The following is a 14,328-nucleotide window of genomic DNA, read 5'->3' on the forward strand; positions in this document are numbered from 1 at the left end:
GCATGTTTAATTTACAGAATCAAAGGTCAATAAAAGAAATCTTACTTAGCCAGTTGCACAAGCTGTTGACCATTCACACTGAGGAAAATGTTAGGGTAAAGAGCACATTCCAAGAGGGTGTATTTAAGTGGGTATTTTCAGGATAGAGGCATCTGACTAGAGAAGAAAAACAAAGAAAGAGGGACAGTCACCCATTGAAACAGAGAGAACTAAGGAACGGTTCAGTCCAAATAATTGTACAGAATTAGCTAATCTTCCCCAGATATCTTTTGGGACATATTAAGTAGCCCAGAGGTGAATTGGGAAGAAAATTTAGACCAGATAAGTTGAGATAGGCTAGTCAAAGTCAAACATTGGGGTAAGGTAAGAGGTGCACACTCTGTGAGACATTAACCCCAGAGTGGAGGGACAACTGTTTTCAGGAATTCGTGTGGGATGTCCACTTTAATAATTCTGAGGTGGCAGACATGGACAAGCAGCCTAAAAACCAGCACCCGAAAGAGGGAAGTAGTGATAGTCGGGGAACCTTCATTAGGAAAATGGGATTCAAGGCACAGAAAGTCTCATGTGGTGTGGTGTACATTCCTTTCCTGTAGTGCTTGCTCCCTCACTTGTATCCAAATACTGATTATTAGCAATGAGCAGTACAGATATCGGTGCAAACAGCATTGATTGCTAATACAGAGCAGTAATTTCATTACTATTTTCACTTGTCTGTTCATTAAAAATTTTTACAGATGAGCAGTAAGTAAGAATGGCACTGTAAGTATTGTAATTGCTACTCTTTATTATTCAGTATTGTTAGCATTTGTATGCAAGTATGAATGCAAACTCTGTACTTTAGAGAGGATAACTTTAAGAAAATGGGAAAGAAATTTAAGCATTACAAGCTTTGGCAAAAATAGTATTATTTAAGTGACCACACCCTGTTCCCACAGTAGAATGTGGATGTTTGACCACTTGATTCTTCAGTCCTTAGAGTTGGCCAACAGATGTCTTGACTTGATTTTGATAAAAGAAGTACCGGTAGTTTGTCATACTTGGCAGTAAGTGAATTTGCAGCATTTTATAATTTGGCAGTAAAACATTATCTACAATATCATATTTTTATCAGGATAAATCTTTTAAAACTTTTTGCTTAAATGTATTTTTTGCTTTCAGGGGAATTTTGTAAGTGAAAAGAAGCCTAAATCATTTGCACCTACTTGTGAACCAGAATGTGGAGTATTAATTAATAAGTCAACTCCTGAAGGTGAGAGACATTAGTCATGATCTGAAAAGTATAATGTTTCAGGTAGACAGTCTTTTTATGTGTATGTTCTTAACTATGTGTTTCAGTAATAACGAATGCTCTAATATCCTAAGAAACATATATGTTTTCTATTAGTTCAGGTTTCTCAGAAAATATTTCCAGATTCTGTTTCGGTGTTGTCTTGGGCCAGCATTGCTTCTTTGCCTCCAAAGGTGATAGTTAAAAAAGAATCTACTGCTGCAATTTCTGAAAAAACTCAGGCAAGTACAAGAAAAAAAAAAAGATAATGGACTGTTCAGACATTTTATCCTTTCCATGCAAATTTTCTGAAAAAATAATTTTATATATGCTATACAAGTAGTAGTTTGAAGCTGAAGTTGCAATTTACATTTTAAATATAGATCAATAAAACTTGTATTGCCTTGATTACAGAATTTTTTTGGTTCTTGAGCATTATTTCTTTTCATTGTCAAACCTATCTAACTCTGTTCACAGTCGCAGAGAGCAGAGTCTATCCTAGTAGAACCTGACCTAAAGAAGGAAACCACTCTGGGCATGGCACCAGCCTGTCAGAGTAAATATATGCTGATAGATAAAAGAAACACAATCCTTGTCATTGATGGTCATTTGCTTATTGTTATTTCAGTGAAGGTGGTTGAAACCTTAGTTCAAAGGTGATGAAACAGTGCAATAGCAACAAAAACAGCATGCTATATTGCTTTTTCACAGTGCTAAAACAAGTTAGCAAGTTTTTGTGAAAATACACAAGCAACAACTAGTTTTTAATTCCAAAAATTGTTTTCCCAAAGAGTTAATAATTTTGAATTAAGGTAAATGAGTGTCTCAAATAAAAAACTTTGCATAGAGTTGCGCTCTGGTTTGTGTTAAATTCAAAGCAAGTGGTTCTGCTACATAAGGCAAACGTAATTTTTGCATTACAACATGATTATTTCTTATAAAAATTATTTCTGTAGCACATTTTTATACATTGGATGTAGCTCAAAGTGTGTTACAACATTTCATGAAACAGTAAATTAAAATTTACATAAGAATTAACATACAAGAAATAAATAATAGACAGTTACATAAGATGGATATATCTATATATATATACTATTAAAAGGCAAAGCCCTCACTGACTTACTGACTGACTCATCACTAATTCTCCAACTTCCCGTGTAGGTAGAAGGCTGAAATTTGGCAGGCTTATTCCTTACAGCTTACTTACAAAAGTTAAGCAGGTTTCATTTCGAAATTCTACACATAATGGTCATAACTGTCGACAACGTCCACCACTTTCTTATTTATGGCCCTATCTTCACGAAATTTGGTAGGCGGCTTCCCTGCTAACCGAAACCGATGTACATGCTTGTTTTGGTGGTATCACGCCACTGTCAGCCACCATATTGAACTTTCCAACATCACTAATTCTCCAACTTCCCGTGTAGGTAGAAGGCTGAAATTTGGCAGAAACGGTCATAACGGTTGACAACGTCTGCCATGTTGAACTTTCTTATTTATGGCCCCATCTTCACGAAAATGCGCAAACCGAAACCAATGTAGGTACTTATTTCGATGGTATGATGCCACTGTCCGCCGCCATATTGAACTTTCCAACGGTCTTTGTTACTTATGGGCTCATCTTCAAGAAATTTGGTACGCAGGTTCCCAGCGCTGACTGAATCATGTGTACATATATATGTCCATAGCCTGCAGTTCGGTCACCATGTGAGGCAGCGTTGGGTCCCCCATCCCAACGCCTGCCACGTTGTTGGCTGCCTGCCTATATAGGCCGTCCGTTGCTCCGGTCTCTACGTTCCCTTCCTTGCTTCGCCACAGGATTCACGTCTCCCTGTTGATAGCTACAGCCTTTTTATTTAATCCACGGCTTCTCCACTGTTTTATTGTTCATTTATTATGATTATAGTTATTGTGTGGGTATTTTAGACTTACTTTACATTGTTCAGGTACCCATTTCCTTTATCGTTCCAACAGTACCCCCATTAACATGTCTATTGAGGTGATCACCATCGATCAAAGAACTGTCACTTACCGAGTGGTTTCCATGTCCGGAGATGGCACTTGCCTTTTCCATCCTCTTTGTTACATATTGCACGGCCATATCAGGCTCAGTCTTGATATCCAGAGGAATATTGTGTCTTATGTATTGAATGACTGGGACAGGTTCAAGGTGTGGACTGATGATGGTACAGGAGACAATTATACTACACAGGAGCAGTATAAGAGTGAAATGCTTAAGCCCTTCACCTATGGTTCTGCATGTGAGCTGATGGCTGCCAATGAATTTTTCGGTTGTTGCTTTCAAGTGTACCGAAATGGCCAAATATTTTACACCTTTCGACAAACCGCCAATGCCTCTTAAACATCTTAGATTGACAGGTGACGATTTCAGTAGTGGACACTTTAATGTTTATGAATGTTTAAACTCTCAAAAGCTGGATACAAAGTTATCGATGAAACCGGTTGTATGCTTACAACGCTTGACAGATGCCGAATGTCACTTCAACACAAGTCCTGCAAATACCGTCGTAATTGAAACAAACCATGAAACTCAAACTGATTATGACAGCAGCAATCCAAGCTATGAAATTTGAGACAAGGTTACTTTTCACATGGCCAACTGTACGTTGCATGCTCAAGTGTAAGCTCAGCGTATAGCTTGGTCATATTACAACCGGAGGGCCGAACTGACAATGTGGTATACAAAGAGATCCTTAACAAATAATTATTGGTGTATTTTCCCTCAGTTTAAAAAGGTTTAATTTTCTTCTTAATAAAAATTTTAAGGCAGTACTTCGCCACTGCGAAGCACAGGTATTTTGCTAGTAATTAATAGAGGAGTAGAGTCCTTATACATAGAGTTAATCTTTAAATCTTCAAAGATAAGTCCAGTGATAAGGTCAGATTGTCAGGAAGGGTTAGGGTAAAGAAAAGGAAACAGATGAACTGGAGAAAAAAAATTAAAATATGCAGGGGTTCTAAGGCCATTAAAAACTGGTGTTTATAATGAGCTGGAGAAAGAAAATCAAAATATGCAGGGGTTCTAAGGCCATTAAAAACTGGTGTTTATTATGTGTACATTACTGAATATGAATTATAGCATTTGTTTTATTGTTTGAAGGAAGAATATCCGTAAAATTTATGAAAGAAATACTTGTCTCTTAACATTACAATTAACCTCTTTTTTTTTTTTTTTTACTTGCTGTAAATGTGCCTACAGCTTGAAATTTTGGAGAGACTACAGTAATTCCAGTTTTGTGTGTTTTTTAACAAGGAACATTGGCTGTTGTTAAAGCGGAGGAGGTTGGGCGCATGCACTGATTGCAGCACATTGCCACATCCACCACACAGCAATCCGGTTCGATGGCAACAGTCAACTCGGTGAAAAAACAACTTGCCGAAATACAACTCTGCAACATCCTTTACCACTTAGGTACTAGTTAGGTTATTTTTAAATTATATTTAAATGACAACATGATTTAAAATGTTGAAAATAAATGTATATAATAGATGAGCGAACTTTATTCTGCAGATGGAACAAACTCTATCTTACATTATCTTCTGCAACCAAATTTACTAATCCTTTATATAAATTGTATTGATTGTAATCGTATGATAATGATATTTAGAATACAAAAGTTGACCTGTGAGTACAGCTTAAGGGAATATCTTTACTCTCAACATTTATAAATTTATTTTCAATCAGTTTAAATCTCATTGTCATTTAAATATTAAAAAATCTCTTCGAACCTAACTATTACCTAACTGGTGAAGGATGTCGCCGAGTTGTCTGTCGCCCAGCTGTCCCGTACGCGGCAAACCACCTGGATTGTGTTCCGAGTGCAGCTGTGCAACATGTGATACCTTAACTCCACACTGAACAGTGTGAGGTTTTTTTTTTTTACGTTTTTTTTTTGTTTTGTTTTTTACAGTGGCTGGAGTGCCAATACTGCCACCAACCCTCAAGTTTTCCCTGCAAGTTGGAGGACCTGCTTGCAGGGCTGCATGCAGATTAACATCATACCCAGCAATTGCATGATAAGGGCCTTGCTCAGGAGCCCAACAGAGTAGAGTCACTTCTGGTGTTTATGGGATCCCTAGCCTTAGATCCACCATTCCACCATGTTGTTTAAGTTTGAAGTAAAAATGTGAAAGTTTTAAAATCAATTTTTCCAATCTCGGTAACATTCTTCTTAGAGAGTAAAGGTGAAAAAATTAAATCTATTGTTTTATGTAATGGCCATTTTGATTTGATACAGTAACTTGCTCAAACAGAGTATGAATGATCTGAATCTTTTTCCTTCTTGTAGAAACAAAACGTTAGAACTGAAGGAGATATTGGAAATATTGCTAAGAAAAAAAACAGGAAGAAGAAGAAAAAAACAAGGGAATCAGACATTTCTGAAGCATTTGAAGAAAAAAGAGTTTTAGTGTTGGACCCACCAAAATTTGAGGCAAGTTAAGGCACATTAATTTACATATAATGTTTCTTTACTATTTTACCTTTAATAGGTGAAATACATTTAAAGTATAAATTATGTTTTCTTTTGAGTTATACCAACTAAGGACAATTTGCTATACTATCTTTATTACTTAGCTGTACCAGTGATTTTGTCTGCTGTTTTTATTCAGCTACTTGAAAAATCAGAAATATGACTTTGCAGCTTTTGGGATTGCAGGAGAGTCACTATTATTAATATAATGTAGAAATGAATTAGGAGCAGGAGACAGTAAATTAGTCTGTGACATAACTAATAACAGCTGAGATGGTGAGTTTGTAAATGAGGTATATATTTTGACAGAATTTAACAAACATTTTATGTTTTAGTTAATCTCAATGTTTTATATTCTTGTATAGTTTAAAAAGAGAGTGACAGTATATGAATTGGTTGCATTTCATTTATGTTGTTCATCTTATCAACAATAGACAGAGTTATGCAAATATTAGATTAGATAAACTTTACTAATCCCATGGGGAAATTCAAATATTTATATGTAATATTTACAGTTAACACTTATTTTCATCCTGTTCTACAACTGCGCAATCTTGCTTGGCTTACTTAGTTAGGCATTGTAGCTAATCTCATGGCGCATCCCCTGGCAGAATCAATACACCTTAAGTGTCATTAACTTTATTATTCAGATCAGATATTACAGTCATTTGTAAGTCAGTTCGGTGCAGTTTGTTCTCTTTTGGTGTTATGAGCATTCATTTAATATTTTAGTGTATATGTACAGTATGTATATCTATACATATGTTAGTAGTTATTAAGGCATGTATTCTTCAAGCCATTTCAATTTTTGTCATGGAGTAGATAATAACGTTTTCATGATAGTACATATAGCAATAGAAAAAATTATAAAACAATAAAGATGTATCATAATGTAATATCACAGTGTGCACATACAGGTGGTCATGGATGCAAACTGCATATATAGTCCGCATAATACCCTGAACATAAGTTGTTGATTGACAGCAAAATACCACTTGATACGCTGAGCTCTGCATTTCACAAACCCCTGGAACATTGACATTTCATTTTCCAAAGAAAGTAGATAGTCTTCCAGGGTACTGGATAAGTAGAACCTCACAGAATATAAGAGAGAACCACGGAGACAAGCATGGCAAACCACAGATCACTGAAAGAGTGATCATGCCTAGCTTCAGTAACTTACTGTATGAGGCACTTCCCGTGGCCATAACAGCGGGAATGTGATTCTTCTTCTGAAAGTATGAATGTGAATCATTTGTTGTTAAATAAACACATCTATTATCAAGCTTTACTCTAATTTAGTGTGTATATATGTGTCTCAGTGTGTTACCTCAGTGCTTGCTATAGTGTTATTTATGATGCTGTCTGCTAACTTGCAACAACACTGTGCAGCTTAGAGCAGTATCCTATCTTACTATGTTTTCCTTTTTTAATGTTATTGTTAATATTGTTGTTCTTATTTATTCTTTATGTAGTGAAGCTATAGCGTTGGTATCAGAAAACTATAAAAGTCATCATGATTTCAAATGAAACTACAGAACATCATACCACTTTGTTACTCAGGCTGCCGCGCAATCGTGAAGTCATTTATTCTCAAATGGAAGCTGCTCTTGCACCTAAATGAGAGCAGGAGTAAGACGCTTCATAAATACTTTTCATGTCTTACTTTGAGATATACGGTACCACCATGGCACATAATGTCACCAGTTGTTTATGTTCAGGCAATTTTTAATCGGCCCTTTGGAATCTCAGCAGCTCTCACATTCTTTGTTTGCTTTCACTTTTGCCCCAACTACATAAAGGTTTTTTTTTTTTCTTACTATATACCAGTAAACAAACAAAGCAACAACCAGTGCATATGCCTTCAAGTCTGCCATCACAGTCCTGCTTCCACCAGTAAAGAAAACTATACATATACTAATTGTGTGTGATTCCTAGCCTTGAAGACTTGTCTGTTGGTGAATGATTGATTCGACTTTTAAATCATTTGCTAAATTTAGCTCCTGTTAAGCCTTATGCTGACTTTCTGAATTATATTAGAAACTCTTAAAGCTCAGTGGCAGAGATGGAGTTTGTTATTAATCTTTTTCTGTGGGTTTGACAATAATGCAGTAAGAGGAAATAATAAATATGTACTTATTAAAAATCAGATTTTTTTCTGTAGTCTTGACATGACATATATGATTAATTTCCCTAGTGCGTTGCACATCTGTAAGTCCAGTTCTACGTTTCTTTATGCTTCAACTGAAATGATTGTTTTCATTGATCTAAACGTTTTTTTTCTGTAGGTTAACTTAATATTGCAGTATTGTGGTAGGAAAACAATAAACAGTTCTGACCTGGAATGAGTGCTTTGTTCTCAGATAGGTTCTCTCTTTTGGTTTTGACAGGATGAGGAGGAGTTCCCTGATCTATCTACTGCAGCAGGCAATGAGAGCAAAGCATCCAAGCATCATTTTTCCTACAGTAATATGGCAAAGGGGCAGAAAGAGGTACATCTGTTTGTTATTAAATAGTTGAAAGACAAGTTGTATGTTATACATGATCAACATGAGACAATTTTGCTAAAAGTATGTATTTATTAATTTCTTACTTTCATTATGTAGTGTATTTATTATCATCTTTTAATTCTTGCATTTAGAGTTCAGTAAATAAAGATTCTGACTCCGAGGCAGCTGCCTTAATTCTAAATAGGCCCTTGCAAGGAAAAGATCAACAGAAAAGCAAAACCACATCAAACCAGAATATGTTTAATGTTAAAGAACCAATCAAAGCAAATATTTTTGCTTCTTTCATAAATGGCATTTGAAAGTGAAAAACTATGTGATGCCAAAAAAGCTTTTAGTTGTAAATTTTAGTATATAGAAAATAATGCTAAAGTGCTAATGAATTTTTGCAAAATTGCTTCTGTTTAAACCTGTTGCTTACTCTGCAGTATTAGCAATTAATGAAGTTTGTTTTAATTATGGCTTATATTAGCAATTGTACGTCAGAAGTAATTGGATACCTACAGATGTGTCCATAGGGTGGTGCATGCTTCGGAGAAATTTGATGCAGTCTGCATTCAGTTGAATATTTGATTTTTAGTGACAATTTTCTGTAAGACTTTATAACACTTACTGTCTTTCTTGAATAATAGGGATTAAAGAATTCTTTGAGAAAATATTTTCCTGAAACTCTTGATTTCTTTTAAGTTGGTTTCCTTTCCCATAGAAAGAGAGAAACTTTTATAGGCCTTACATTATAACTTATATAGCAGATTTAAATTATGTGATTTGTTATTACAGTACAGTTTTGGTACATTGGCACAAGGTGGTGCTGAACTTCCAGAAACATCAGACTAATATGAGCTGTTATAAGCAAGTTTGTTGTTACATTATTTGCAGTATCCAATGTCACTGAAGAAGATGGCCCTTATTTCCGTAAACCTGAGAAACTTAACTCTTGGCTACATTTACACAGACACAGTCTGCCTAAATAAATAACACACAAATAATTGTATTACTTCCTGTCAATACTTAATATGTAAATTACACAATTTAAACATTCAGTCCCAGTTGGAATAAGTCTGTAAACCTCTATGCCACGGACTTCTCCAAAAACTAACTGGAGTCAGCTGTTTCAGTCAATGAGATGAAATTACAGGTGTGAGGTTGAGGTGATCTCCCCCGTACTGAACCCCCAACACCCCCATCCCCCCAAAACAAAGGCGCACAAGAGTTGGTTATTGACAGAGTCTGCTATTCTCATCTTAATCATTCCCACCACAAAGGAAGTATCTCTCTCAGGAGCTTAGGGGGACAAATGTAGGTATTCTGAATGCATGGGCATTCATTAGTCTACAGTACATTGATACATTCATTTGAATCCGTAGCAGTAGGCATTCTGCAGAGATCACAGCAAGAGTACCGTGTGCAGTCCAGATGAAGGCAAAAGAACTGCAGAAGTTTCTTGAATTTGCTAGTCTCTTCATTTTCCACAAAAGAAAAATACTTAAGAAGGTGGAAACGACTGTTAACATGTACAATGCTTGTTTCTCATTTTCAAGGATGTACCTGTATGATCTCTGGGAGAATGTTCAATTGACATTTAACACAAAACTGAATCTTTCTGAATGGCTCGAGTCCTATTATGTTTGATGTAAAGCAAGGACTACATCTCTCAGAACTAGCAATATACCAGTAGTGAAATGTAGTGGTGGTTGTTGCGGGAGATTTGGCTACCTCAGGACCTGAACGACTGTATCAGAAAATTCATAAGGTCAATATATGGTCATTCATCCAAGAGCTGAAGTGTGGTTGAGTTATGCAGTAAGATTGTGATCCAAAACACAAGTCCATATTAGAATGACTGAAAAGATACAAAATTAAAGTTTCGTAATCACCTACTTAAATCTTTGACCCAAGTCCAGTATAGATAACTATGGTAAGACCTGAAACAAATAGTTTATGCTTGAAAACTTAGCAGTGTTTACAAATTACAGATGTGTATGTACACTCACCTAAAGGATTATTAGGAACACCATACTAATACGGTGTTTGACCCCCTTTCGCCTTCAGAACTGCCTTAATTCTACGTGGCATTGATTCTACAAGGTGCTGAAAGCATTCTTTAGAAATGTTGGCCCATATTGATAGGATAGCATCTTGCAGTTGATGGAGATTTGTGGGATGCACATCCAGGGCAAGAAGTTCCCGTTCCACCACATCCCAAAGATGGTCTATTGGGTTGAGATCTGGTGACTGTGGGGGCCATTTTAGTACAGTGAACTCATTGTCATGTTCAAGAAACCAATCTGAAATGATTCGAGCTTTGTTTACATGGTGCATTATCCTGCTGGAAGTAGCCATCAGAGGATGGGTAACTGGTGGTCACGAAGGGATGGACATGGTCAGAAACAATGCTCAGGTAGCCCGTGGCATTTAAACGATGCCCAATTGGCACTAAGGGGCCTAAAGTGTGCCAAGAAAACATCCCCCACACCATTACACCACCACCACCAGCCTGCACAGTGGTAACAAGGCATGATGGATCCATGTAATCATTCTGTTTACGCCAAATTCTGACTCTACCATTTGAATGTCTCAACAGAAATCGAGACTCATGAGACCAGGCAACATTTTTCCAGTCTTCAACTGTCCAATTTTGGTGAGCTTGTGCAAATTGTAGCCTCTTTTTCCTATTTGTAGTGGAGATGAGTGGTACCCGGTGGGGTCTTCTGCTGTTGTAGCCCATCCGCCTCAAGGTTGTGCGTGTTGTGGCTTCACAAATGCTTTGCTGTATACCTTGGTTGTAACGAGTGGTTATTTCAGTCAAAGTTGCTCTTCTATCAGCTTGAATCAGTCGGCCCATTCTCCTCTGACCTCTAGCATCAACAAGGCATTTTCGCCCACAGGACTGCCGCATACTGGATGTTTTTCCCTTTTCACACCATTCTTTGTAAACCCTAGAAATGGTTGTGCGTGAAAATCCCAGTAACTGAGCAGATTGTGAAATACTCAGACCGGCCCGTCTGGCACCAACAACCATGCCACGCTCAAAATTGCTTAAATCACCTTTCTTTCCCATTCTGACATTCAGTTTGGAGTTCAGGAGATTGTCTTGACCAGGACCACACCCCTAAATGCATTGAAGCAACTGCCATGTGATTGGTTGATTAGACAATTGCATTAATGAGAAATTGAACAGGTGTTCCTAATAATAATTTAGGTGAGTGTATATGTTAACAATAATAGAGAGAGAGAGAGATTTTCAGTTTTGAAACATTGCAAGTGAATAAACTGGGAAGGGACAAATACTTTATAACAACATGAAAACAAACTATATAACAAGTTAGACCCAAACCTGCTGTCAGAAAATTTTGAGTGCCATCATTCTTAGTGTAATGGATGCAAAAAGGTGTCAGACGTGTCATATAGAATACATGTCAATTTTCAAAAGTAGTTCTTACAAATTAGCAGGTGGTGGATTTCAAATTTGCTCCATGTAATTCACTGGTGTTTGACTATGTTTAGATCTATTGACTTCTGATGTTGATTTACTTAGCTAAATTCAGATAGACTATTGTGTCTCTGTGGCATGGGAAATTATTTGGAAATGGGGAAAAATTGCTACAACAAAACAACAACAATTGCTAAAACAAAAATCCTAATAAGTAATAGTTAGGTGTTTGTCATTCTCCTCCTATTAATGGACCCAATATATGACACAAAACCATACACTCCCAACCCTAGCTTTCATTTTTGACATCATGACAAATGGATTTTTAGATTCAGTGTGGTGGTGTTATACCCTGTTCCTGTCATCAGAGTGAATTAGCAAGGCAGTTTACTTAGCATTTTGTTCACTACATGATTGTTGAAGGTACAATTGAATTACTCTCTTAGCTCTCTATAACATAATGATGAAGGTTTCTTAAAATTAAACTTTCAAAAATTTGTCAATTTCTGGTATGTATCATAATGTACCTTAAACATCAAAGCTTTAATCTTGTCTTTAATAGAAAGCAGAGAAAACTAGTGGCAAGAAGAGCAAGGTGCCTGTGCAGCTTGACCTAGGCAATGTGCTGGCAGTCTTGGAGCAAAAGCAGCAAGCACAGAAATCAAAGTTAGATGCCAAACCTGTTGTACTTTCAGGTAGGTATATCCAGCTAACTACCACTGCAAAGGAATTAATAAATACTATGTATTGTTCTCTACTATAATTTATCATAGACACATGCAGCCCCAGGCATGATGAACCTACTGTACATCTATAGTCTTATTAAGGATTTGGTACATCCATTTGCTATTAATGGTAGTCATTAAAGGGCACTATTGGTATTACAAATTATTTTAAATAAGGATAAAAATTTGAAACATCTGGACTGAGGAAGGAGGAAAAGGTGGTAGAATGGGAAAGTACAGGAGAGTATGCAGAGGAACAGGTTGGTGAAGAAGTGGGATAGTCAGAGAGAGGCGGGAAGTAGATAATAGTACAAGTAGATAAGGCGTAAGGTGAAGAGAGAGGTGGCGAAGACTAAAGAAAAGGCGTAAGATGAGCTGTATAAGAAGTTGGACACTAAGGAGGGAGAAAAGGACCTGTACTGATTGGCTAGACAGAGGGACCAAGCTAGGAAAGATGTGCAGCAGGTTAAGGTGATAAAGGATAAAGATGGAAAAGTACTTACAAGCAAGGTGGGTGTGTTGAGCAGGTGGAAGGAGTACTTTGAGAGGCTGATGAATGAAGAGAATGATAGAAGGTTGGATGATGTTGAGATAGTGAATCAGGAAGTGCAATGGATTAGCAACAAGGAAGTAAGGACAGCTATAAAGAGGATGATGCATGGAAGAATAGGTGTGTCCAGATGACATACCTGTGGAACCATAGAGGTGTTAAGGAGAGATGAAAGATTAATGCAATCTTGGAAAGTGAGAGGATCCCTAAGGAGTGGAGTACTGGTACCAATTTTTTAAGAATAAGGGGGATGTGCAGAGCAGTACTAATTGCAGAGAGATAAAATTGAGTCACAGCTTGAAGTTGTGGGAAAGAGTAGGGGAAGCTAGGTTAAGAAGAGAGGTGATGATTAGCGAGCAGCAGTATGGTTTCATGCCAGGAAAGTACACCACAGATGTGATATTTGCTCTAAGGGTGTTGATGGAGAAGTATAGAGAAGGCCAGAAGGAGTTGCATTGCATCTTTGTGGACTTGGAGAAAGCATATGACAGGGTGCCTTGAGAGGAGTTGTGGTACTATATGAGGAAGTCAGGAGTGGCAGAGAAGTATGTAAGAGTTGTACAGGATATTTACAAGAGATGTGTGACTGTGGTGAGTTCAGCTGTAGGAATGACATATGTATTCAAGGTGGAGGAGGTATTACATCAGGCATTGGCTCTGAGCCCTTTCTTATTTACAATGGCGATTGACAGATGTCCCCGTGGACTATGATGTTTGATGATAACATTGTGATCTGTAGCAAGAATAGGGAGTAGGTTGAGGAGACCGTGGAGATGTATTCTAGAGAGGAGAATAATGAAAGTCACAGAATATATGTGTGTAAATGAGAGGGGGTTCAGAGGAATGATGGGGATGCAGGGAGTAGAGTTGGCGAAGGTGGATGAGTTTAAATAGTGAAAAGGAAGGTCTAGAGGATGGTAGTGAGACCAGCTATGTTATATGGGTTGGAGACAGTGTCACTAACCACAAAACAAGAGACAGAGCTGGAGGTGGCAGAGTTAAAGATGTTAAGATTTGCATTGGGTGTGACGAGGTTGGACAGGATTAGATATGAGTCAGCACATGTTGGACAGTTTGGAGACAAAGTCGGAGAGGTGAGATTATGTTGGTTTGGACATGTGCAGAGGAGAGATGTTGGGCATATTGGGGAAAGGATATAGAGGATGGGACTGTCTGGTAAGAGGAAAAGAGGAAGGCCTAAGAGGAGATTTATGACAGTGGTGAGAGAAGATCTGCAGGTGGTTGTTGTAACAGAGCAAGATGCAGAAGATATGGAAAAAGATGATCCGTTGTGGTGACCCTAACCGGAGCAGCCGAAAGAAGAAGAAAAGTACTTTCCCACTACCA

At 37.3% G+C, this 14,328-nt stretch overlaps 1 protein-coding gene across 3 annotated transcripts in view; it reads left to right on the forward strand.

The window, feature by feature from the left end:
• LOC120532946 (selenocysteine insertion sequence-binding protein 2-like) overlaps positions 1 to 14,328 on the forward strand; it is a 70,257-nt gene that overhangs the window by 12,444 nt on the left and 43,485 nt on the right. For all 3 annotated transcript variants that reach the window (XM_039759460.1, XM_039759462.1, XM_039759463.1), the window contains 5 exons: positions 1,162 to 1,252; positions 1,388 to 1,512; positions 5,584 to 5,727; positions 8,157 to 8,258; positions 12,269 to 12,401. In XM_039759460.1, the coding sequence (XP_039615394.1) occupies positions 1,162 to 1,252; positions 1,388 to 1,512; positions 5,584 to 5,727; positions 8,157 to 8,258; positions 12,269 to 12,401 (595 nt within the window). The remainder of the gene's footprint in view (positions 1 to 1,161; positions 1,253 to 1,387; positions 1,513 to 5,583; positions 5,728 to 8,156; positions 8,259 to 12,268; positions 12,402 to 14,328) is intronic.

The sequence above is a fragment of the Polypterus senegalus genome, chromosome 7 (assembly GCF_016835505.1).
Source record: "Polypterus senegalus isolate Bchr_013 chromosome 7, ASM1683550v1, whole genome shotgun sequence".
NCBI lineage: Eukaryota > Metazoa > Chordata > Cladistia > Polypteriformes > Polypteridae > Polypterus > Polypterus senegalus.